The sequence below is a fragment of the Mustela nivalis genome (assembly GCF_964662115.1).
Source record: "Mustela nivalis genome assembly, chromosome: 7".
NCBI classification, from domain to species: domain Eukaryota; kingdom Metazoa; phylum Chordata; class Mammalia; order Carnivora; family Mustelidae; genus Mustela; species Mustela nivalis.
The window spans coordinates 19,560,776-19,586,412 of record NC_139026.1 but is presented as its reverse complement, the minus strand read 5'-3'; the positions used below and the strand labels follow the sequence as shown (position 1 = coordinate 19,586,412).

Below are 25,637 nucleotides of genomic sequence, written 5' to 3'. Positions count from 1 at the left end.
CCAAGTTTAAAGAAAATGAAGGAGATACTGTGTAAAATAATTTTGAGTCCAGAAGAGATGGTTAGTGAAATGCAGGTTTAGTTTGTGAAACTAAGCCACACAGTATTGGGGCCTTTGAAGAGGCCTGATGGTAGAACTGGAGTTCCATATTTAGTATACTATAATACATCGTGAATCACTAGATACTATAATATTTAGATTCATTAATTAATCATAATCAAATACATTTTCAAGAATACTATTATTAGAATACTATTCCTTTGCTCAGATGTATGAGTAGTAAGAAGTAAATGGTGATGTAGTGGTATCATGAATTTATTCTCCAAAAGTGTGTATTTCAAGTCAGTGATGATAGGCTATAACTTGAGAAGTGACCTCTCTCTTCTAAGCATTTTGATTAATGTTAACTCTTACATTACTTTGTTTTATAGATTTTACTAAGAATTTGATCTTAATACATTTACTCAAGTTGTAGATTTAGCATTGAGGATGGATGATGTGGTATCATAGACTAAGTCATTAAACTTTGTGTTTCATTATCAGAGCCCTAATACTAGATAATGATACTCTTTTAAGATCAAATAGTATTCTACAGTGTTGTGCTTGAAGGGATTAGATCTGAAGAGCACTCCAGGAAGAACCACTATAATTTTTTGCTACTTTTTTTGTGACATTGCATTTCTATACTAAATTTTTAATGAGAAATTTAAAGTATTTTCATGGCAGTTATCCCCTTTTGTCATCATACTACCCTCCCAACCTTCTGAGATAATTAATACTTCCACTTTATAGGTAGAACTGAGGGTGGAAGAAGTTATGTGCCAGGCTAGTATGATCAAGAATGGAGACCAGCTAGAATGGAGGGTATCCTACCCTTTATCTAATTCCTTTCTGAATGTGCTCAGTATGGGCTTGAAACACATCAAGCGGAAGGATCCTAAAATTGAAGATGAGGCTGGTTCTAAGAGAAATATTTTTAATGAGAAAGACAAAAGGACCAGCTATTTGTTCTGCTTGGGCAATCCCTTAATATAAGGTTAATGAATAAAAGAGAAAAAAATTTCCCCAGGAGATTAAAAATCCAATTAATAGACATGGGGGAGAAAATAATTTTTTCGTGGAAAGTTATAAAATTCTGTAATTACTTCATCTGATTTGAAAGATGATAGATTATAGAGTGCCGAAAGGATTTTTTTTAATTTTTAATAAGTGATAAAGTTGACTTCTATGCAAGTGCAGATGAACCTAAGGCTTTTTTAGGGCTGCATGAACTTATATCAAAATGACTTAAATGGTTATGAGACTATTTTTAAATAATTTTTTATTTTTTTAATTAACATATAATGTATTATTAGCCGCAGGGGTTACAGGTCTGTGAATCACCAGGTTTACACACTTCACAGCACATTAAGAGACTATTTTTTTAAAGTAATTTTTATTAGCATATCTTACTAAAGGCAGAGTTGTATATGGTGACTTATTGTTTAGAACAGTGAGCTCTTTGTGATCTAATAGAAGCATATAAGTTTGAGTAGTTAATATTTAAGTTCAAAATTAAGAAAAGGGAAATATTCTTTCTGGTTTGTCTCCCACTCTGATATCCCCGCATTCATTTTTCCCTTCCTCCTCCTAATGTCCTCCATGATATACCTTACGCTCCACAAGTAAGTAAAACCATATGATAATTGACTTTCTCTGCTTGACTTATTTCACTCAGCATAATCTCCTCCAGACCCATCCATGCTGATGCGAAATTTTGGTATTCATCCTTTCCGACGCCTGAGTAATATTCCTTTGTGTATATGGACCACATATTCTTTATCCATTTGTCTGTTGAAGGGCATCTTAGCTCTTTTCACAGTTTGGCAATTGTAGCCATTGCTGCTATGAACATTGGGGTGCATATGGCCCTTTTCCACTACATCTGTATCTTTGGGGTAAATACCCAGTAGTGCAATTGCTGGGTCATAGGGTAGCTCTGTTTTTGATTTCTTGAGGAACCTCCACATGGTTTCCAAAGTGACTTCACCAACTTGCATTTCCACCAACAATGTAAGAGTGTTCCCCTTTCTCCACATCATCTCCAACACTTGCCTTGTCAATATTTGCCATTAACTGGTATAAGGTGGTATCACAGTGTGGTTTTGATTTGAATTTCCCTGATGGCTAATGATGATGAAAATTTTTTCATGTGTCTGTTAGTCATTTGTATGTCTTCTTTAGAGAAGTGTCTGTTCATGTGTTTTGCCCATTTTTTGGACTTATTTGTTTTTTGGGTGTTGAGTTTGAGAAGTTCTTTATAGGTCTTGGATATCAGCCCTTTGTCTATAGTCTCATTTGCAAATATCTTCTCCCATTCTGTGGGTGGCCTCTTTGTTTTGTTGAATATTTCTTTTGCTGTATAGAAGGTTTTTATCTTGATGAAATCCCAAAAGTTCTTTTTTGCCTTTGTTTCCCTTGCCTTTGAAGACGTGCCTAGCAGAAAGTTGTTGTGGCTGAGGTCAGAAACGTTGCTGCCTCTTTTCGCCTCTAGGATTTTAATAGATCCCTATCATACATTTAGGTCTTTTGTCCATTCAGAGTCTATTTTTGTGTATGGTGTAAGGAAATTGTCCAGTTTTAATCTTCTGCATGTGGCTGTCCAATTTTCCTAACATCACTTGTTGAAGAGACTGTTTCTCCATTGGACATTCTTTCCTGCTTTGTCAAAGATTAGTTGACCACAGAGTTGAGGTTCCATTTCTGGGTTCTCTATTCTGTTGCATTGATCTATGTGTCTGCCTTTGTACCATGCTGTCTTGGTGATCACAGCTTTGCATTATAGCTTGAAATCAGGCAACATGATGCCCCCATTTTTATTTATTTTTTTCTTTTTCTTTTTCAACATTTTCTTTGTGATTCAGGGTCTTTTCTGCTTCCATACAAATTTTATGATTATTTGTTCCAGCACTTTGAAAAATGCCATTGGTATTTTGATCAGGATGGCTTTGAAAGAATAGATTCTTCTGGGCAGCATAGACATTTTAACAATGTTGATTCTTCCAACCCATGAGCATGGAATGTTTTTCCATCTTTTTGTGTCTTCTTCAATTTTTTTCATGAGCGTTTTGTAGTTCCTAGAGTATAGATCCTATAAAACACTGGGTGTTACATGCAAACAATGAATCATGGATCACTATATCAAAAACTAGTGAAATACTGTGTGGTGACTAACATAATATAATAAAAGGGAAATATATTATTTCACCTTCAAATGCAAATCAACTCTTTTTAGGTTTAAGAATTTTCTAATACTTTAGAACCAATCTGTTTTCTTGTTAAAAAAAAAATAAGTTTTTTGTTAAGTAGTTTTAGGAAACTGCCTAATGGCTTTGGTCATTTCTGGTAGAAAAGATTTGGGCCATTTATCTACCTTCAGTTTCACCCTAGATTCCAAATGTGATTCAGATATTTAACAAATTAGTTGAAACTTCTAAGTATAAATACACATAGTTTGGTTCTTAAAGGGACTGTACCTTAGACTATTATTTATAGGAAGCTTTGAGAGACCAACTTACAAAAATGTAAAAATACATAGGATTTGGACATCAGAAAAACTCCTCTCTCCTACAGACATTTTTGTTGAGATGACAGAAAATTTTATTATTTTCTTGGAATTTTGTGAATATATATACACACACACACATACACACACACACACACACATACACACACATATGTTACATATATATAAAAGTTATATTTATATAACCTTTAAGATCAAGCTAGGAGAGAGACAGAATTTGAAACATTTTTTGAGTTTCTAAGACAAGCCAGCCATTGTAATAAGTGCTCTTCCCTTACTATCTCTTTTCTTAAAACAACCCTACAAGAAATAGTAGATGTGTTTTCTCCATTTTAAAGATGAAAAAACTGAGTATACTTCCCCAAGGCTCTATGGTTAATATTTGACAGTCAGTATTTAGTCATATGCTGGCCCTTGTTCTGATAAATAAAAGATTAAATAAACATGATTAGGAAAAGTGAGCTACTCAGTATTTTTTTTAATTTATTTTTTATTTATTTTCAGCATAACAGCATTCATTATTTTTGCACCACACCCAGTGCTCCATGCAATTTGTGCCATCTATAATACCCACCACCTGGTACCTCAACCTCCCACCCCCCCACCACTTCAAACCCCTCAGATTGTGCTACTTTAATTTTAATAAAATTATTCTTATTTTGTTATGTCTTGGTGCAAGAATTCTTCCCCATGCTTCTATACTGTAAAATACTTTACATTTTTTTTCCTATACTGTTTAAGCCCTAACAATGGCTTCTCCTGTTCAAAAGATATCTTAGAGTGGCTAGCCACCTACAGGTTGTTTCTCAGATTTCCCCATAACAGACGTACAGCTTATAAAGAAGGAAAGTTATTTCAACCATTTATCCATCTCTCCACCTGACCTGTCATGTACCAGGGCACTGTGTTATGCATAGTATCTTAAAGCAATGGTGAAAGTTTTTGTGCACAGTTCAGTTCAAAAGAAATTAAAACAGAGATCACATTTGTTTTATTGTTCAAAATGAAAGCAACCTGATTGTTTTCTAAGAGGAAAACATTCCTATATGACAGTATAATGTAAGGGTGTATGTGTGTGTGTTTTCCTTGATGTAATTTTTCCCTCTCTCTCTTCTAACCCATTGTTTCCCATCCCAAGGTGGTAGCTAGGTGCCCTGAACTCCTTTGTTTCAGCAGAGTTCTGTGTTACCTAAAGTTCCTGGCTTTTGTTTTCTGAAAGTCTGAGCTTCTGAGAGGCTAATCCTTGGTAAAAAGAGACAGACACACAGAGAAATACCCACACAGAGACAGAGTGGGAGAAAAGGAATTTCCTGTTCAGCTCCCTTAGACTGTCCTGCAGTGGTAGCATGGCTTCCCATGGATGGGGGAAAAGGGAATGAATGGCTGGGTTGTATGCTAGGAGCCAGCACTTGAGCCACCTGAAAGCCAGCATTGGCTAACATTCTCCAGCCTGAAGAGATCTTCCATATTTCAGCAAGCTTTGGGGGTTCTGGGAAGGAGGCAGTCTCATCTTCCTGTTTCATTGTTGCATATCTAATACCTTAAGCAGAGTACAGAGTATAGTAGCTGCTCAACAAATTTCTTTCGTGAGTGAATGAATGAATTTTACTCTAAACTTACAAAGTAAGTGGCTCAGCAGTAGCAGTGTGGCTTGGAGACCTGAGTGGTCTCTAAACATCCTTTAGATGTTTAGAAAACCTTTGTCAAAATCTTTTACAGTCCTACATATGGTGGGTAGAGGAATGGGAATGTCAACAATGACTGAAATTAAGTGGTCTACCAGGCCAGTTGGGGGAGGGACTTAATGTAATGATGACAAGGTCATAGGGGCAATGCTTACTCTTGAGTTTGTCTAATAAGATTCATATCACCTTAACAGTCCAAGGATTTTAGTGCCTACTGTATCATGTACAATAATAGCAATTAAAACAAAAAATCCTGCTTTTTTAGTCACTGGATTTTAAAAATCTGGACATTTTTTGAAAAGCAGACATTTAGAAATATTTCATTGTGACATCAGATTGAGAATCAAGTCTTAAAGCCCTATAGTCCATGTCTATGTGTATGTACATTTATTATATTAGCAAACCATTAAGAAAGATATTATTCAAAGGCTATATTGAGCCTCTTAATTCTTGCTTTAAATTATTACCAGGGCCCAGTCTTTTCTAGGGATCAGTTCTCTCCCCTCCCCCACTTCTTGTTGCCCACCCCTCCTGCCTTGTCTTTTTTTCTTTTCTTGATTCCTAGTATATGCAGATACAGATTGTGAGGACTGTCAAGTGGCATTCATACCATAGCACATTATTGTGTTATGGTCTGTTAGGTTCTAATGAAGGGAAGAGAGCAAAAAGCAAAGTGTCTGAAACGAGGACTTGCAGGTTGGAAGGATCTTGTTATCCTGTAGTTGGACCCTCTGCCCTTGCATGTGTGTCTGTGTAATCCACAGTGCTGTTCCTGCACTGTGCTTCTGCGTCCGCAAGACTGAGTCATTTCTCGGTGACATCCAGTGAGTCATTTTGAATCCAATTACTTGAGCCCTGATTTCCATTTTTTTTTTTTAAATTCATATGGCCATGCTGTTTCAAAGGGGAAGATGGGGAGGATGGAGGTGCTGACATATATTGAAGACATAATCTTGCCTGGCAACTCTGTGGTTGACCTTTTACTCATATTACTGTATTTAGTCTTAGATTCTGCTTGCCTTAATTTCCACGTCTGATGAAGGGGGGATAGTTCTAATAAACTGTGTAAAAGCCCTTAGTGTGGTGCCTGGCACATGGCAAGTGCTACATTAGTGTTGGCTGCTGTCTTGTGCTACATTAGTGTTGGCTGCTGTCTTGTCTTCATTCCTATCAAAAATCCTGTGTGAGACATTGTATTACACCTGCTGAAAATATAAAGACATTAAACCTTAAATAAATTAAATAATCCAATCTAAGAGCTAGTAGGTATGAGACTAGCATTTGAACCTAGGCTTGTCCAAATCCAGAGCTAATGTTCTTTCTGAAGAAGGGGAAGTTATGGTCAGGAGACTCGGAGGATCTTTAATATAGAACATCATTGATTTCATTTCACATTGTGAAAAGGTAACCAAGGCTATTGAGCAAACCTGCTTTAGGTACTTGGTTCTTCTCTAAATATCATTCCCAGGTAGTTAAGAGGTACTATTATTATCTGCCTTGTTATAGAAGTAATCGAGATGTCTGTCCTTTTCTTGAGAACAAAGTTAATAGCAACAGAAGTTCTTCCTAAGAAACATGCTGTCCCAGGAATAAGTTAATGATCTTTGCCCCATTGCACAGTGTTCTGTGGATGCCCCCATGCTGTGGTCTATGCTCTGTTTTATAAACTGTGTCATTACTGAGCCAGGAGATGCCAATGAAATTTTTTTAATGACCACAAATTAAAAAAAAAATATGTGAGTTTTTTTCTTTGCAGAGATCTATTTTCAGTCTTAAAATATTTCAAGTAAACTTCCCATGGCAGAAAAAAGTGCCTACTCTCATAGCTATAACAATTAGAACCCTAGCTTTCTTTCCTCAGATTTTCTTTGGGGAGATGTTAGTACAATCATATAATCGTTGCTGTACAACACTAGCAGAGATTTCCAAAAATTTTAAAGCAGTAGAATCTATTTTTTCTTCTTCAAATATATTTTCACATATAATCTCAATATATAAAAAGGTAGCTGAGTTGTTTGGGGTAGCTGGGAGTGGAGGGTGCAGTGCTTTTCCCACTTAGTTTCCTCTTTGTCCTTTCCATTGCCCCTGAATCTCCCCCCAAAGGATCCTGCAGTTCTAGGGAACACACTTTAAAAGCCACTGACCTGGGTGCCTGGGTGGCTCAGTGGGTTAAGCCGCTGCCTTCGGCTCAGGTCATGATCTCAGGGTCCTGGGATCAAGTCCCGCATCCGGCTCTCTGCTCAGCAGGGGCCTGCTTCCTTTCCTTCCCCTCTCTCTGCCTGCCTCTCTGCCTACTGTGATCTCTCTCTGTCAAATAAATAAATAAAATCTTAAAAAAAAAAAAAATAAAATAAAGCCATTACTTTAAAAAAAAAAAAAAAAGCCACTGACCTTTGGAAAGGAATAAAACTAGCTAAGGAGGATTTATATCTTTTCCAACTACTTTATTTATTTTGAATTTTCCAAATTGGGCTCTTTTTTTCTCTCATTGGCAAACCAGATAGTCTTTGCCTTAGGGGTGTTATAAGATTCACTTGAAGCATGTTGAGCAGAGTCCTAGGCTTGCTGGTATACACATGTTAAGTGGTGTTTCGTCTTTAAAATCCCTGTGCTCAGTCTGTGTGTTTCTCTGACTTTTTAAAAACATTGAATCTATCTGTTAAATTTTAAAAAGTGTCAGACCTGTCCAGCAGCAGATGTAAAGTCTAGCTGTATTCAGATAAATATTACAACAGTGACAAGATAGTTGGTTGGCAACTAAAGGACTTCCTGTGATGGAAAGCCAAACATGATTTTTTTTTAAGATTATTTATTTATTAGGGACAGAGAGAATGCACACACACTATGCATCCATGAAAAGGGATGGTGGAGGGAACAGAGGGAAAGAACTGGGATGCAGACCCACTAAATTGGAAACCCAATGCAAGGCTGAACTCCAGGATCCAAGACCATGACCTGAGTTGAAACCAAGAGTTGGATGCTTAACTGACTGAGTCATACAGGTGCCCCAAGCCAAACATGATTTAGGAACAGTAGTATGCTTTCCACAGAAACAAGAGGCCAGCTAGAAACAACATAGGTTTGGGGGTCAGAACTGGGTTAGATTTTATCTCTGTCACTTACTAGCTTTGTGGCCTTACTTAGTGTCTCTGAACCTGGATTTTTTTCTCATAATGCCCTTTTCCTAAGGTATTTTGAGGAAGAAAAGGGAAAACAGACCCCAAAATTCTTAATACATAGTCAGCTCTCAGTACATTGTATTGCTCTTGTTTTTGTCTTCCTTTCCACTGCTTCGTATTCAATCTCTGAGTCTGGGAAAGAAACAGACACTTTATTTATTTGGGGGGGGGGTCTTTTTTCTTTTTTAATTTCTTTTCATTTCAGAATTCATTGTTTTTGCACCACACCCAGTGCTCCATGCAATCTGTGCTCTCTCCAAAACCCACCACCTCCAACCTCCCACCCCCCGCCCCTTCAAAACTCTCAGGTTGTTTTTCAGAGTCCATAGTCTCTCATGGTTCACCTCCCCTTCCAATTTCCCTCAACTCCCTTCTCCTCTACATCTCCTCATGTCCTCCATGTTATTTCTTATGCTCCACAAATAAGTGAAACCATATGGTAATTGACTCTGTCTGCTTGACTTATTTCACTCAGCATAATCTCTTCCAGTCCCGTCCATGTTGATACACAGTCGGGTATTCCTCCTTTCTGATGGAGGCATAATACTCCATAGTGTATATGGACCACATCTTCCTTATCCCTTCGTCTTTTGAAAGGCATCTTGGTTCTTTCCACAGTTTGGTGACCGTGGCCATTGCTGCTATAAACATTGGGGTACAGATGGCCTTTCTTTTCACTACATCTGTATCTTTAGGGTAAATACCCAGTAGTGCAATGGTGGGGTCATAGGGAAGCTCTATTTTTAATTTCTTAAGGAATCTCCACACTGTTCTCCAAATTGGCTGCACCAACTTGCATTCCCATCAACAGTGTAAGAGGGTTCCCCTTTCTCCACATCGTCTCCAACACACGTTGCTTCCTGTCTTGCTAATTTTGGCCATTCTAATTGGTGTAAGGTGGTATCTCAATGTGGTTTTAATTTGAATCTCCCTGAGGGCTAGTGATGATGAACATTTTTTCATGTGTCTGATTTGTATGTCTTGATTGGAGAAGTGTCTGTTCATATCTTCTGCCCATTTTTTGACATGATTATCTGTTTTGTGTGTGTTGAGTGTGAGAAGTTCTTTATAGATCCTGGATATCAACCTTTTGTCTGTACTGTCATTTGCAAATATCTTCTCCCATTCCGTGGGTTGCCTCTTTGTTTTGTTGACTGTTTCTTTGCTGTGCAGAAGCTTTTGATCTTGATGAAGTCCCAAAAGTTCATTTTCACTTTTGTTTCCTTTGCCTTTGGAGACATATCTTGACAGCTATATGTAGAAGAATGAAACTCGACCATTCTCTTACACAGTATACAAAGATAAACTCAAAATGAATAAAGGACCTCAGTGTGAGAATAGGAATCCATCAGAATCCTAGAGGAGAGCATAGGCAGTAACCTCTTTGATATCAGCCACAGCAGCTCCTTTCAAGAAACAGATACTTTAAAGCAATCTCTAAGATAACTAGAAAAAGAAAACAAATTGGTGGGTATTAAGGAAGGCATGTATTGCATGGAGCACTGGGTGTGGTGCATAAACAGTGAATTTTAAAACACTGAAAAAAATAAAATTGAAGTTAAAAAAAAGAAAATTATAACATAAAAATATTCTGAGTGAAATAAGTCACGCAGAAAGAGTCAATTATCATATGGTTTCACTTACTTGTGGAGATAAGGAATAACACTGAGGACATGGGGAGATGGAGAGAAATGAGCTGGGGGAAATTGGAGGGAGAGACAAACCATGAGAGACTGTGGACTTTGAAAAACAAACAGGGTTTTGGACAGGAGGTGGGTGTGGGTGGGATGAGCCTGGTGGTGGGTATTATGGAGGGCACATATTGCATGGAGCACTGGCTGTGGTGCATAAACAATGAATTTTGGAACACTGAAAAAAAATTTAAAAAATATTGACTAGAAAAATCTTTTGGGCACCAAGATTTATCATAGTTCTAAATCAAAATGAGCTGGTACCCTCAATATTTGATTTCTATAAAATTTGATCTTTAGTTTAGCATTGTGAATGCATAGTTAAAAAATAAAAACAAATTGATAGACTCTTACAACTAGTTTTTATTTACTTAAAAATGGGCACCAGTGCCTCCTATTTGCTAATCAGTTTTAGAGAACTGCCTTGGGCTTTCACCTGGAAGAGTCCCTAGGGCTAGATGTAAAGAGAACTTATTACAAAATAGACAGCTAAATGTTCAAATTAAGATGTAAACAAGTTTTTTGTTTTGTTTTGTTTGTTTTGTGTTGTTTGCATTTTAAATCCTTCCTGAAGGTTTCCTTTTTTGTGTGTGTTTTCTTTTTTGTCTGTGTTTAAGGTCAATATGCAGTATTTTCAAAGTTCTGAATATCAGATGTAATCATTTGGAACTCGGGACAAAAATAGTAAAATGAGCTGGCACTCTGGAGGACAAATATAAATAAAGCATTACACTACACAGTCTTATGTTGTCTTCAGTGACCTATAATTTCACTGGATTTTCTCTGTATCAGAAAATACTGAGATTAAAGTACTCCTGTGCTGTTAATGCTACCGTGGGATTTTTCTGCTGCATTTGAGGAATAGGAGAGTTAAAAGAGCAGTGAGTCGAGTGCTTTGATTTTTTGGTATTTATTTCTCACTCTCTAAAAGATACAAGACACCCTTAGTGTTTGTTTTCCCTGCCTTTATAGTCCTGCTTCGATTTTATTCACTCATGTCTTGTTCATGTTCGTGCCTCTAGCACCTAACATAAATGTTGGCTCAGTGAACAAATGGCAGAAGATAATTAATTTATTTGCTTACTTATTTGAGCCCTTGAAATACATTTTTGGCCTTTTTCCCCTAGAGGTGAATAATGGCTAATAATCCAAGTGATTTACTGAATAATTTAAATAATTACAAATATTTAGTCAGTAGATTCAGTGCTGTCGAGGTAAACTTGCCTTCCCATAAAGAATGTCAGAATTGCCCTGTCTTCTGACCCTCTGACTTCTCTGCTCCATCTCTATTCTGGGATAACAAAGCAAGTCAGCCTACAGAAATCTCTTACATATTCTGAGTTTGATGATTTACTCAGACTCTAGCAGGTTTTTGGTCTCCCAAAATTGCCTCCCAGGCAATCTGAGGTTCTTGACTATTGTGTAGCTATTATATGCGAGTCTTTGCTACTTTGTTCCCTGTTCTTCTTAGGCTGAGTGCCTGCTTTTTGTGAAGGACAATCATTTGAGCCTCTCTCTTGCTTTCCACATGTGTGGTATCTATCTATTGTGACTCACCTTCCCAGTTCTGTTCACACAGCCCTTCCTGAGTTTATGCAGAGCAGGTCTGTTACTTGGGCTGCATGAAAGGTGAGGGGAATCCATTAAAAGTAACACTGTTTGAATGTAGAGTATCTTTGTGACATCCTTGCCATGGATAAAAAGGCCCCACTGTCACCTTGACTGGATGGTGAGCTCTGTGAAGACAGGGGCGATGGTTGTCGTGTCTAGTACTTGACCTAACCCAGCACAGTGCCCGGCCAAGATAGGTAGCTAAGTACTTGCTGAATAACTAAAGTAACTTGCTGAATAAACAGATTTTTTAAAATTGATTAACTCTGGAAGTTGGAGGTTGTTTTTCTCCTTAAAGAAATGATGTAAGTTTGCTTCAAAAGATATTATACTTTGTTTCTAAAACTTAGCTTGTATAGCTGATCTGTCAGTAAGAATGGTGGAGTATTGATAAAGGACAGGTGTTTCTTCTGTCTGTATAGCTGTCTACTTGTTCTACAGTCTTCTTACTGGCCATGTGTTCACCTGAGAATTTTGACAGATCAGCATTTTTAATCCCTGTTAAGACTCTTGGGAGGCTGACAGGTGATAATGAGGTCTTAATATCACTTAATTCTCTAAAAGTTCTCTAAAATTCAGATTGTATGACATACCGATTTCCCTTGAGCTCTCAGGTAGCATTAGCTGCATCACAACTTCTTCAGCAATAATGATGGGCAGAAGTAGGGAAAACAGACTTCTCTTCCTTTTTCCAAGCGAGCTGGTCCCTCTAGAATCAAAGACGTGCACCTTTAATAGAGCATAATTTTTCAGTGTCGACACTGTTGATATTTTGGACTAGATATCTCTTGTAGGGGGCTTTTCTGACATTGGAGCATGGTTAGCAGTACCCCTGGCTTTCACCTGCTGGATGTTAGCACTACCCCCTCTTCTTAGCCAAAATGATAAAAAAATGTCTCCAGACAATGCCATATATCTTCAGGGTGACAACAGAGTCCCAATTGGGAGCCCCAGAATATAGAGGGCTTTAAAGAACTGGTTGTACCAACACCAGAAGGTGATACCAGCAGAAGATCTTGTAGTTTTCTACATTAGCAAAAGCAAAGGGGCAATTCTCATGGACAGATGAATGCAAGAGTTTGTCCCCAAGGAGAGCCAGTCACTTGGACATGAATCTCATTGTCCTCTTTAGCTTCTTTATTTCACACCTTACCCCAGTCTACCCTTCATAACAACCATTCCAACTTGTAAATGCCTGACCTGTCTTGTGCTGCTGAGACCCAAGTGCTGACGTAAGGTCCCAGAGTCTAAAATTGGTAAGCCAGCATTCCTTGCCGCTCTGCTGTGGGTCAGACTAACATTTATATGATCTCAATGAATCCTCTTTTCAGCTACCCTGAGAGAGAAGTTTCCCATACCTGCCTCACGAGTGAGGAAATGGGAGCACACGTTCACACAGCTGAGGGGTGGAATTTAGAATCGTAAGCAGATCTACTTTGCTGAAATATTTTTATGCTATTGTTCAAATCTAATCAATATCTACTTGAAATTTAATCACTATGCACTTAAAATTTAATCAGCCTCTACTTGAAACTGTAGAGCTCCTGGCTCGTGAATAAGAATTGTGTTAGGAAAAATATATATACAATGTCCTAGAAGCATAGGATATTGGAGAAAGGGGGGCTCTCAGACATCATGAGATGTGTCCACCTTGAGATCATTGTTCTGTCATTAAATATGTGTTGAGGGCTATGCCAGGACCTCTGTCCACCAGTCAAGACAGACAAGGTCCCTTATGGAACTTCTATCCTAACAGAGTAAATATCCATCACACAGTAAACAAATGAATAAACAATATAATTGCAGTTTGTGATAAGTGCTGTGAAGAAATGAGCAGTGAGAGACGATGGAGAGTAAGTGGAGGAGAGGGACTTTCCTTATGCAGGCCTGTCAGAGAAGTTGTCTTTCCTCTTGACATCTCCCACAACACTGGACAGACTGTGCTCCCTCAAAACTGTACCTTTCCTTGAGTTCCTGGCCCATCAGAGGTGCTCCTAAATCCCAGTTGTAGGAAAAGACCATGATATTTTTCCTTTGGATCTGCAGAGTCTAAAAACCTGTAACAAGTGTATTGGTTTACTCTTGCTGCTGCCACAAATTGTCACAAACTTAGTGACTTAACACAAATTTATTTTTCACTGTTCTGAAGGTTAGAAATCATCAAGATGCCAGCAAGACTGTGTTCCTTCTCAGGTATAGGGGAGAATCTGCTTTCTTGCCTTTCTCTACTTTCTAGGGCACCTGCATTCCTTGACTCATGGCTCTATCCTCCATTTCCAAAGCTGACATCATAGCATTTTCCAATCTTGTCTCTCTGATTCTGACCCTCTTACCTCACTTTTAATTACACTGGGCCCACTCATGTAATCCAAGCTAATTTCCCATTTTAAGATCCTTGAATTAAGCACATCTAGAGTTCATTTTACCATAGAAGGTGACATATTCATGTGTTCCAGGATCTAGATCACCTTTGGGGAGCATGATTCAGCCTGCCACAGTAAGCAGTAAGTGTTAATTTATTTGCCATGCCGATTTTATTTTACAGAGGAAAAATTTGGATGTTAAATGAATTGCTTTAGAACCTGGTCACACCAACTAAGTAGATGATCTCTATTCCCACTGTATCCAAACGATGTTCTTTTCTTTATAGCACTTGATGCAATTTATAATTCTTTGACTATTTGTTTTGTTTACCAGTTACCACAAGGGCAGGAAGACATGTCACTTTTGTTTATCAGGGTATGGCTATCACTCAACTCTGTGCACAAGATAATGTGCACCTCTCTAAAATTTTTTTTAAATGAAAGGATGAATACTCTTGTATGTGATAGATAAATAGTACTGTATTGCCTACAAATTATTCTGCACAGAGGCTTGTGGTGGATTAAAAATCCTTAGCAATTTCTAAAGCATCAAAGGAAAAGGTGAACCTCAATGTTGGTCTGCCATTCGAGATGCTAAGGAAGGGTCCTGTACCTGGCACTGTATGTCTTCAGCCACTAGTGCTGAACTTTCATATCTGGTCCACTTCAAGGTATTATGTATTTGAATGGTAAAGTCTTTATTTGGAAGTCTGATATATAGTTCTTTATGTATTGGCATCAACAATCTCTTGGGAAAGCCCTTGAATGGGTACCTTCATGATTTCAATTCATGATTAGAGAAAGAGAAAATGCAAAAAACCTAACTACATGCTTTATTACTGTATAAAGTTTTCTTTATTAGACCTTGGGAAGGAACAAAGGAATAAAATTACAGATCTTACTGAACCTTGACAGTTGGCACATAATATGAGTTCACTTAGCAAGTTGTAAGGCACTTTCATGAAAAATAAAATGAGATAAAGTAAAAGAGGTTAGGTCCAACACAGAGAATGAGTTCTTAGAAGTAATAAGTGAAAGTACTTGATGCTAAACAAGTAGGTGAAGGAAAACTAAACAAACATAACACCTCCTCTTGTCATGGAAGGCAAGTTATATTTATATTATGGAGGTACTTCACTTTGCTTCACATTTTCCTTGCCTTAACAAGACACTGTTTGATCAACATGTTTTACATCTGACCTTATTTTCTCATACAAAATAATATACCTATCATTCAAGGTGTTATTGAAACAATGAAAAATTATGAAGCCAAAGGGAGTGTCTTCTATTTTGGTATTGATTTTAAGATCCCAAGTTCTTAACCCCACTTCTAATGAATTTGTTTTGGTTTTAGTGGCCAAGGATGTCAATATTCTTTTTGATGAATTAGAAGCTGTCAACAGTCCTTGCAAAGATGACGATTCTCTGCTTCACCCTGGAAACCTGACCAGTACTTCAGATGATGCTAGTAGATTGGAAGCAGGGGGAGAGGTAAGTGTATGATTTCTTAAAAATACAATATTTCATCCAGGTAGAAGCCTGTGAAGCGTATTCCAGCAGATTGTGTGAAGTCATCATCTCGTTGAACTGTGGGTTTCCAGAAAACAAGGGACAAGTTTTATAGTCTTTTGATTTCCTCCATAGGTCTAGCAGATTTTAGGGATTCTGAATCTACCTATGCTTAAAACAGACTTTCACTAAGTGATAGATTTCCCTTCTTATACCTAGAGACATTTCATTTATATAAAGGGAGACACTTAAAATCACCTGTCATTTTGTCATAATCTACATTCTGAGTGTCACTACTAGAAAGAAAGCTTTACAAGCATGGACTTCCTTGTGTAAATCTCCCAGCACATAGAACAGTGATAAAAAATGGACCAGCTCTCAGTAGATTATGTTGTCCAAAGCCACTCGCCAGTTTCTGTTTGCCTCTGTAATCTGGAAACATTGCAATTGTAAATAGATCCATCTGTTAATATGTCATTTTGGAAGAAAAGTCTTTTGTTAGGGGCATTCACTATTGCTTAGATCTTGTCTCAGTGGAGTTTAATGCCTTCTTTGTATATGCATTAGGTATAGGTAATAGGAACCAAAATCAGTCATTTATGCATATTCCTACTGTTATTATTTGAGAGGCAGTTAACTATTGACAGGATAACACCTTTGAACAGGAAAAATTGTTTACTTCTACCAAGCTTCCCGGACTTCTTTCTACCAACACCATATGCTACTATTCATGTATTAAAACAAAAACAAAAAACCTCATTCCTTTCTATCTCTTCACTTAGTTACCTTGAGTGCCATGATGTGACATAAAGGAGGATTCTCAAAAGGGACCTCGAAGAGCACCTAGTCTTATCTCCTTAACTTACAGAAAAGGAAACAGCCTCAAGAGAGTTAAGGCTCTGGTAACCCTCCTCCTGATGCTGTGGCTGAAACCTTATTTTTGCAGACAGATACTGCTGTGCTAAGTCTACAGAGTGGTTCCCTTTTCTGGTAAATAATTGTGAAGAAAGTGTTTATTTGGATAGACCTCTGAGTACCTCTTAAAGCAAAAGTAAAATAAATAAATAAATAAATAATAATCAGTGAGGGCTGGTCATCCATTGAGAATGTCTGGACCAAGACATGGGATGTGACATTTCCATTCCTCCTAGCTGACACTTTCCCTTTTGGATGAGACAGCAGGCATTGCACTTGTGCAAGAACGTACATTCTAGCAATGGCCTTGGAGGCCTGGCATGTTTGCCTCCCATATACCACTATTTGAAAACTGATGTAAACTGGGCCTAAAGAAAAGGCAGCCAACCCCCATCCCCCCATTTCCACTTTCTAGGTTCATAGACATGTTTTCGAAATCTATCAGCCCGAGAAACTGGGCTAAAGCCTAACTGACCTGTACTTGATGTCTCTTTCAGTGTTGCACATGATTATAACAAGCCTAGGGAGCCTGGAAGAAAATTACACCTACTGTTTTGTTCTTTAATTTTTTATGTGTGATGACTACTAAATAATATTTGTAACTTACATGTAAGTTTTGAAAATAACAATTGAATTACCATCCAACGGATGAACTAAGTATTTTTCAAATTATGATGGCAACCTCGTTTTGGGTTACTAACTCCCAATTATTTTTAGTGGAATGGAAAATTAATATTAGCATGTATGCAAATAGAAAGGATAAGTTATCTTGTGAACTTTTGTCTCAGATACTTGGTATGTTTATATATGCACACAAATATCACAGAGTAAGCTTTTTTTTTTTTAAATTGTGAACAAATTTCTGAGGAATGTTGAACTAGAATAATACTAAGACCACCAAAGCAACTTTAATCTCATCCCTCTACCATATTCCTGAATCACTGCTTTTTTTATTCTCTTGCCCTAAAAACAGCTTTACCATGCACATATATAGCCTTAACAGCTTCTTTCTAGATTCATTTTATTTTGTGCTTTATTAAAAATCATGTAGCATGAAGTCTTCTGTGATTTGTTTTTTTTTTTCTGTCAATATTGTTTTAAGATATATGCTTGCTATTAGATGTAACTGTAGGTCATTCGTTCTTTTTTAATTTTTTTCAGTGTTCCAAAATTCATTATTTATGCATCACCCCCAGTGCTCCATGCAATACGTGCCCTCCATAATACCGCCCACCAGGCTCACCCAACCCCCTACACCCTCCCCTCCAAAACCCTGTTTGTTTCTCAGAGTCCACAGTCTCTCATGGTTTGTCACACGCTACGATTTCCCCCCGCCACTCACTTCTCCTCTCCATCTCCCAATGTCTTCATTTTTATTGTTGCATAATATTCCACCATATGACTGTCCTATAATTTTTTTTACCTCTTTGCCTGTCCATAGACATTTGAGTTGATTCACATTTTTTATTTTCTATTCTTATGAACAATGTTGCTATAGATAATCATATACATGTCTCCTAGTTGCTTTTTTTTTTTTTAAAGATTTTATTTATTTATTTGACAGGCAGAGATCACAAGTAGGCAAAGAGGCAGGCAGAGAGGGAGGAGGAAGCAGGGAAGCAGGCTCCCCGCTGAGCAGAGAGCCTGGCCCCCTTGGGGCTCAATCCCAGGACTCTTGGGATCATGAACTGAGCCAAAGGCAAAGGCTTTAACCCACTGAGCCACCCATGCGCCCCTCCTAGTTGCTTTAATAAGGATTTTTCTTGTTATGGGGTGTATGTTATGTAAATGTTCAATTTTACAAGATAATGCCAGTGTGTTTTCCAGAGTAAGTATATCAGTTTTCACTCTCACTTTTAGAATATGATCATTTTCAGTTGTTCCACATCCTTGCCAACATTTGGTATTATTGTTAGGTGTCTTAAGTTTTGTCTACTTCACTCAGTTCTTTTTCCAATTTTTATTTTCTCTTTCCTGCTGTTTACATTTTTCATTATAAAGATGTGATCTTGGTAAAACACAGTGAAAAATTCATTTACTTATAATTCTTTAAATTGATTTCTTCCTCTCTGTGTGCAGACAGTACCAGAAAAACACAAATCGAATGGACTTTACTTCAGAGATGGAAAGTGTCGAATTGACTATATTCTTGTGTACAGAAAATCCAACCCACAGACCGAAAAGAGAGAAGTATTTGAAAGAAATATTAGAGCAGAAGGATTACAAATGGAGAAAGAGGTAATCTTTCTTGGATGAGAATCTCATCTTGGATGAGAAGAAACACAAATGTATCTATTCATACTGAGAGGCAATTTATGTTATGTTTGTTATGTTAATTGAACATTTCATTTGGTTGGAGTTCACCAGTCTACAGTGTTTGGGGATGTTCCAATAATTAATTTTTTGAAGCACAGTTTGACTTTGAGAGCATTTTAATGCCAAAAGATTCTATGAAAATCAAAATACTCTATTTCGATTAAATGAATTATTTCAAAGTGTTATGATTTACTTGAGTTCCTATGCCCATTTTCTCTGTCTTTGGGAAGGGAGGGTTCTATTACATGGATTTAAGAAAACTTTGGATAAAGCACAATCATCCTACTCTGGAGCCTCTTTTGACATTTCAGGAAACATAATGAGCTTGGGCATCACGTACCAGGAGAGACTATCTCGCTGAATTGGCCAAAAACAGCTGGACTTTAGAAAATGATTCCTTTTTAAGAGACATTCAGGTGTCTACCAAGTTCCATAACTCAAGATTTAACCTTACCAGTGCTTTGATAAAACACTCCTCTTTCCTTCTCTGTATTGGTATTTTTAAGAGAAAAATTACTAAGGAAGATACCAGAGGTCCAGCCACACCTCTGACCCACAATGAGATTATTGTGTACCCCCAAATACTGCACATTTATAGAACTTGGCCCTGTTAGCTAGATTACATAATTCTTCTTAGATTTTCCTTAAACATGTTGCAAAACTTCTGGAGCTTTTCATAGTCAATGAGAAGAACATATTGGCAGTTAAAAATGTTTGCTTCTGATTCTGCTCCTCAAGGCTGAGGGGATACATTTTGAAATCAGACATCTACATTCTTCTTTGTATGGTACACATGGGTTGCGTGCTGGTCTTAGGGAACTTTAGGTATGTGGGATTCTTCCAGATCTGTTTGACCTTAACTCTTAAGCATTTATGAAACAGAGTAGTATTTTTCTGGAACATCTCCAAAAAGAGAACTAGAAAAATGGCAAGGTTGCCAGGGTGGCTCCATTGGTTGAGCATCTGACTCTTGCTTTGAGCTCAAGTTGTGATCTCAGGGTCCTGAGATTGAGCCCCATGTTTGGCTCCTCACTTGCTGCAGAGTCTGTTTCTCTCTCTTTATCTATCTCTCCCTCTGCCCCTCATCCTGAGAGCACGCCTTCTCTCATTCTTTCTTTTTTGCCTTCTCTCTCAAATAAATAATTATTTTTAAAAAAATGGCAAGATGACAGTGGCCCTAAGAGGTTCTCCTCAGGAAAGTGAATCTGGGTTTCTCCAAAGACTATCTCAGTTGGAGGCTTCCTTGGAGCAACACACAGGGTTAAATATGTTGTTTCCACTTTTTGGGGGCTTCAGGAAATCTTTTTTCTACTCATAGAACATATTTTTGATAAATCTTGTTCTTTAAGTGCTTATTGAGACAACTGTATACTCTTTTCTTAACATGGTAGTGCATTAATATTTTTATTTTTTATAAGATTTTATTTATTTATTTGACAGAAAGAGAGCACAAGCAGGCAGAGGAGCAGGCAGAGGGAGGGATCATGACCTGAGCCCAAAACAGACACTTAACTGACTGAGCCACCCAGGCACCCCTTTATTTTTATCCTTGGAAATCATTCCTTCATCTTTTTTTTTTGTTTGTTTGCTTGTTTGTTTTTTCTTTTTTTTATTTATTTTCAGCATAACAGTATTCATTATTTTTTTCACCACACCCAGTGCTCCATGCAATCCGTGCCCTCTATAATACCCCCACCTGGTACCCCAACCTCCCACCACCCCCGCCACTTCAAAACCCTCAGATTGTTTTTCAGAGTCCATAGTCTCTCATGGTTCACTTCTCCCTCCAATTTCCCCCAACTCCCTTCTCCTCTCTAACTCCCCATGTCCTCCATGCTATTTGTTATGCTCCACAAATAAGTGAAACCATATGATAATTGACTCTCTCTGCTTGACTTATTTCACTCAGCATAATCTCTTCCAGTCCTGGCCATGTTGCTACAAAAGTTGGATATTCATCCTTTCTGATGGAGACATAATACTCCATCGTGTATATGGACCACATCTTCCTTATCCATTCGTCCGTTGAAGGGCATCTTGGTTCTTTCCACAGTTTGGTGACCGTGGCCATTGCTGCTATAAACATTGGGGTACAGATGGCCCTTCTTTTCATGAAATCTGTATCTTTGGGGTACATTCCTTCATCTTTTACTCTTTTTCTTTATTTGGAATTTTTATATAGAGAAATGCGAATTGCCACCTGATCCTAAATAATGAAAGTCCTTCTTCTGATCCATTCTGACTCTGTCAGACAGTCTTAATTCTCATTAAAACTAGGAAGCTTTGTTCAGTTACTGAGAGATTTCTATTTTAAGCTTCATAGCTATGTACTCCATTCCTGGGGTTTCTTCTGCCTAGATCAATTTAATGCCATCTTATGACTTATTAGTTAAAACTCAAAAAGCTCAATACTTTTCTGAATAATACCCAATACTACAGAGATTGAAAATTTTCTGTGTCTCCTAAAATATCTTCTTTGCTACAGTATTCATCTACTGGAATTAACACAGGTAGCAGAGAATTGTTGTGCCTTTTGTTACCCAGTTGTGCTGACCATGGTGTGCTGGATGATTGCTCTATGATTTTGGTTGCATACAAGATAATATTATTTGGTTGTAATTTTTAAAAATTTTAATAGCTAAGTATTTGTTTACTGTATACTAGAGAAAAATAGCAATTAGAAAAATGGTCATGTCACTATATGGAAAACTTCATAAAAACTTATCTAAGCATTTCTTCTTCCTTTTCCCTCCAAAACTACTTCTCCAGATGGCAACTTTCCTATATCTCCTTTTCCCCCATAATCCTCTATCCACTACCAACAGCTAGGTTTTTCCTTTTTGTGGAACCTTTGTTCTAAACAACCTTTCCCCTGCCCGGCTCCAGTCTTTTAGATACATGGCACAACTGGCTCTAATTCAGCTCTGAAATTAAAGCAGCTAATTCTGCTTTGTGTTCTCATGGCCACAGCAGGCTCAGCAAGAAGAGTCTTCACAGGTTCTTCTCTGCCTGAGAGGTAGCAGGAAATTATAGATAAATTAATTTTTCCCTGTCACAAATAATTAAATAAAATATCCCTTAGTTGAACAATAAACTTGCATCTAGTTAGTGTTATTAGATTTAGAAGCCTTCAAAAGCACTCTTACTTGGGGCACCTGGGTGGCTCAGTGGGTTAAGCCTCTGCCTTCGGCTCAGGTCATGGTCTCGGGGTCCTGGAATGGAGCCCCGCGTCAGGCTCTCTGCTCGACAGTGAACCTGCTTCCCTCTCTCTCTGCCTGCCTCTCTGCCTACTTGTGGTCGCTCTCTCTCTCTGTCAAATAAATAAATAAAATCTTAAAAAATAAAAAGCACTCTTACTTAAATCAAGTGTTTTATAAAGAGCTACAGCCAAGAGACAATAATACTCATAGCTATTTCAGCTTCTGGAAGTTACTTCACTTTTTCACCCAGAAAACAAAGAACTTAGCTCAAGGTGGAAAAGAAAAAAGAAAACCTGGAAAGCCTACTATTGAATCCATTTACATCTGAAATGATTAACACTACATACATTTTATGATTAGTGGTTTTTCTTCATTAGCTGTGTGTCATGATGCCCAACAATTACAGAAAACATGTCTCATAGACTTAGAGGGTTTTGCCTTCAAATGGATAAAGACAGGCTCTGTAGTTAAACATTTCGACACTAAATTTCAAGAAAGAACTAGGAGAATCTTTAATTCATGATAAAAGTGAAGACATAGTCAAATTTAATCTCCCCTAAAAAACTTTGCCACTGTCTGATTAGTCAGCAGCTCAGTGCTTACTTTTAGCACCCTGGGTCTTTAATATTCTGTAGCTCATCTTTCATATTTGACCAGAGAAAGCAGTCCACAGCAAAATTCCCAAATAAAGTATCATTAAGTCCAAATCATCTGCTTTTTTAGTGTGTATTGAAGGAAATTCCCCCCCTTTAAAGGTAAACTCTTATTTACTTACTCACATTTTCCATTTCACATTTTTTTCATTTAAAATTTTATATCCATCATTGGCTATTAGTATTTGAAATGATTATCATCAATAAGTTTATCTTTTCCTTCATATAAATTATCAAATTGTGGATGATTTTTGAATTTCTTGGAATATGTGATTAGTAGTTATATTATCGAAGTGCTCTTTCTCTTTAGACTGATGCAGAACTTGGGGGAAAACCTCTATCATTGGTCATTACAAAATAACTATAATTAGATAAATCATACCATTTTGATGATACTTAATTCATTCAGTAAACACATACACTTTCTCTTTGCCAGGCACTGCTTCAAGTACAAGGAACTTAGCAGTAAATAAAACAGACAAAAAGCCTTTTTCTGTTGGAACTTAAGCACAAAATTAAAAAGTAAATATATATATAAAATATCAATAAACATCATATGGGAAAAAGTAAAGCAGAAAGTGTTGGATGGGATTTGTAGTTTTGTAGAAGTTGCTAAGGGTAAGCCTCTCTTTCATAAAAAGAGAACAGTAAGTTCAAAGGCAGTAACTTCTAAGGCAGAAGTTTTCCTGGCATGTACATGGAACAGTAAGGAGGCCAATATGACTGCACTGAACAAGGTGCAGAATAGTAAGAAATTACTCAACGGAAGACATATAACATCAGGCCTTAGTGGTCTCTGGGAAAATTTAGCTGTTTTGAGTGACAAAGGCACCCCTGAACAGTTTTGAGCAGAGGCATGACAAGATTTGTTTTCCATTTTATTAGGGTCACTCTGGTTGCCTGGTGATTTTAGGCTATGGAAAAGGGAGTCATGGCAAGGGCAGAAGGAGGGAGATCAGTTAGGAGATTTGTTGCATGGATCCCGGAAGGACGGATGGTGACTTGGTCAAGCACACAACAGAGATGTTGGGAAGAGTAGAAAGTAGACCTTATGGGAATTTCAGGTATGTTGGGTGAGCGATGTGAGAGAGAAGGGCCACAAGGCTATTTATCTGTTACATGCTATTTAAGGAATTGGAAGAAAGGAACTGTCATTTATAGAGATGCAGAGAAGAGTGGATCCTCTTGTAGACAGATTAAGCTTGATGTGTTCCAGGGGTAGAGATGTTGACCAGGACAGAAGAGCCTGGAATACAGAGAGCTCTGACTGTGAGATACACACTGGAATGAGCTCACTGAAGGAATGACTACAAATGGAAGAGAGATTGAACTGTGGGACACACCTGTGTTGTAAATTTGGAGGGTAGAAGAGTCAGCAGAAAGCCAGAAGGGGACTCAGAGGGTGTGGAGCCTGGAGGAGAGTGTTTCAGCGGGGAGCAATTGTGTCATATGCTGCTGAGAGGGCTGGTAAGATCAGGACCAAAGTCAGCAGTTGAATTTAGCACCATGGAAGAGTTTGGTGAGCTGGGCAAGGGAAGTTTCTGTGGGGTGGTGGAAGCAAAAGCATGACCAAGGTATATTCAAGAGAGAATGGGAGGAGAAAACTTGGAGAGAGAAGTTATAAATAGCTCTTTCAGAAGAGAGAAATGGGGTGAAAACTGGAATAAGAAGGTGGGTCAAGAAAGAGTTCTTTCTATTTAAGATGGGAGAAATAACTGCATGTTTTCATGCTAATAAAAATCACTTACTTTCCAAAATTAACATTGTAGGAGAGTGAAGGAAGAATTTACAGTGCAGTGCCCTTGGAGCAATAAGAAAAGAATGACCACAAGTTCTGCCCATTGCAGGGACCCACTTGCTTTCATCTGTGCCCAGAAATGCAATCTTCCCTCTCATGATAAGGGTATCTTGACCATGTTCCTTGCTAAGACCAACTCTTAGCTTTGGGTTCAAGATCCTATTCACTCAGTCTTATTCAACAGCATTGCCCCTAAATGTCATTAATTATAGTAAGCTTTAAAAACACAACAAAAATTGCAAAATAATGCATTCTGTCAATTTTATTTTTCCAGTTTTCACTTATTTCTAGAAGGGATCGAAACCTAACTGCAATAATCACATACACAACACTTAAGGTTAGGCACCTTGGATATTTTCCTTTGAGATTATAACAAAAGCAGTATTAAAATTTTAACTCTTATATTTATTAAGCACCTACTATTATCATCCCCATTTTATAGATGAGACAATTGAGGCAAGGCAATAATTTGCCTCAGGGGATGAGGCCAACAAGAAATAAAGCTAGGATTAAAACCTGAGCATACTTGCCCTTCATTTTTTATATATAGTGTTTATTTCTGGTATTTGAAGATGGATCTCAGAGTTGAGGAGATTAGGAGAAAGGCTGAGGGGACAGGTGGACTTAGGAAAAGGAACCAGGAAAGTTGGGATTCATAATGAAGTTGGGTGCTGTTTAGATTGTGCACTTTGGCTGCCATTAGCCATGGACTTGAATCTTGTTACAACCACTTACAAGCTGCATCATCCTGAGTGGCTAACCAAGCTTTTCTGGATCTCAGTTTCCATATATTTAATAAGGAGGATGATATTGCTTACTATGAATTGTGTGATGATTAAATGAGACCGTATAGGCAAATACATAGTACATTATAAATCTTTGTTTAAATATTATTTTACATTTTACTTTGCTTTGGTTTTACCTTCTATTTATGACAAGTAATATTGATTTTCCTATATGACTGTGTTGTAAAAGTTTTTTTATACAGACCTGTACCCCTGGGGATAAAAATATATGTTTATAAAAAATAAAAAATTAAAAAATAAATAAATAAAATAAAATATTCTTAAAAAGTGAGTCCATTTAAGGAAATATAGGAAATTAAAATATTGTAAATAACATATGCGCTTTTGGCAAAAATTGAGAAGTTGG

At 37.5% G+C, this 25,637-nt stretch overlaps 1 protein-coding gene across 7 annotated transcripts in view; it reads left to right on the top strand.

The window, feature by feature from the left end:
- Positions 1-25,637, top strand: part of ANO4 (anoctamin 4) — a 461,396-nt gene that overhangs the window by 230,410 nt on the left and 205,349 nt on the right. For all 7 annotated transcript variants that reach the window (XM_082739159.1, XM_082739158.1, XM_082739160.1 and 4 more), the window contains 2 exons: positions 15,449-15,585; positions 18,598-18,756. In XM_082739159.1, coding sequence (XP_082595285.1) covers positions 15,449-15,585; positions 18,598-18,756 — 296 coding nt within the window. The remainder of the gene's footprint in view (positions 1-15,448; positions 15,586-18,597; positions 18,757-25,637) is intronic.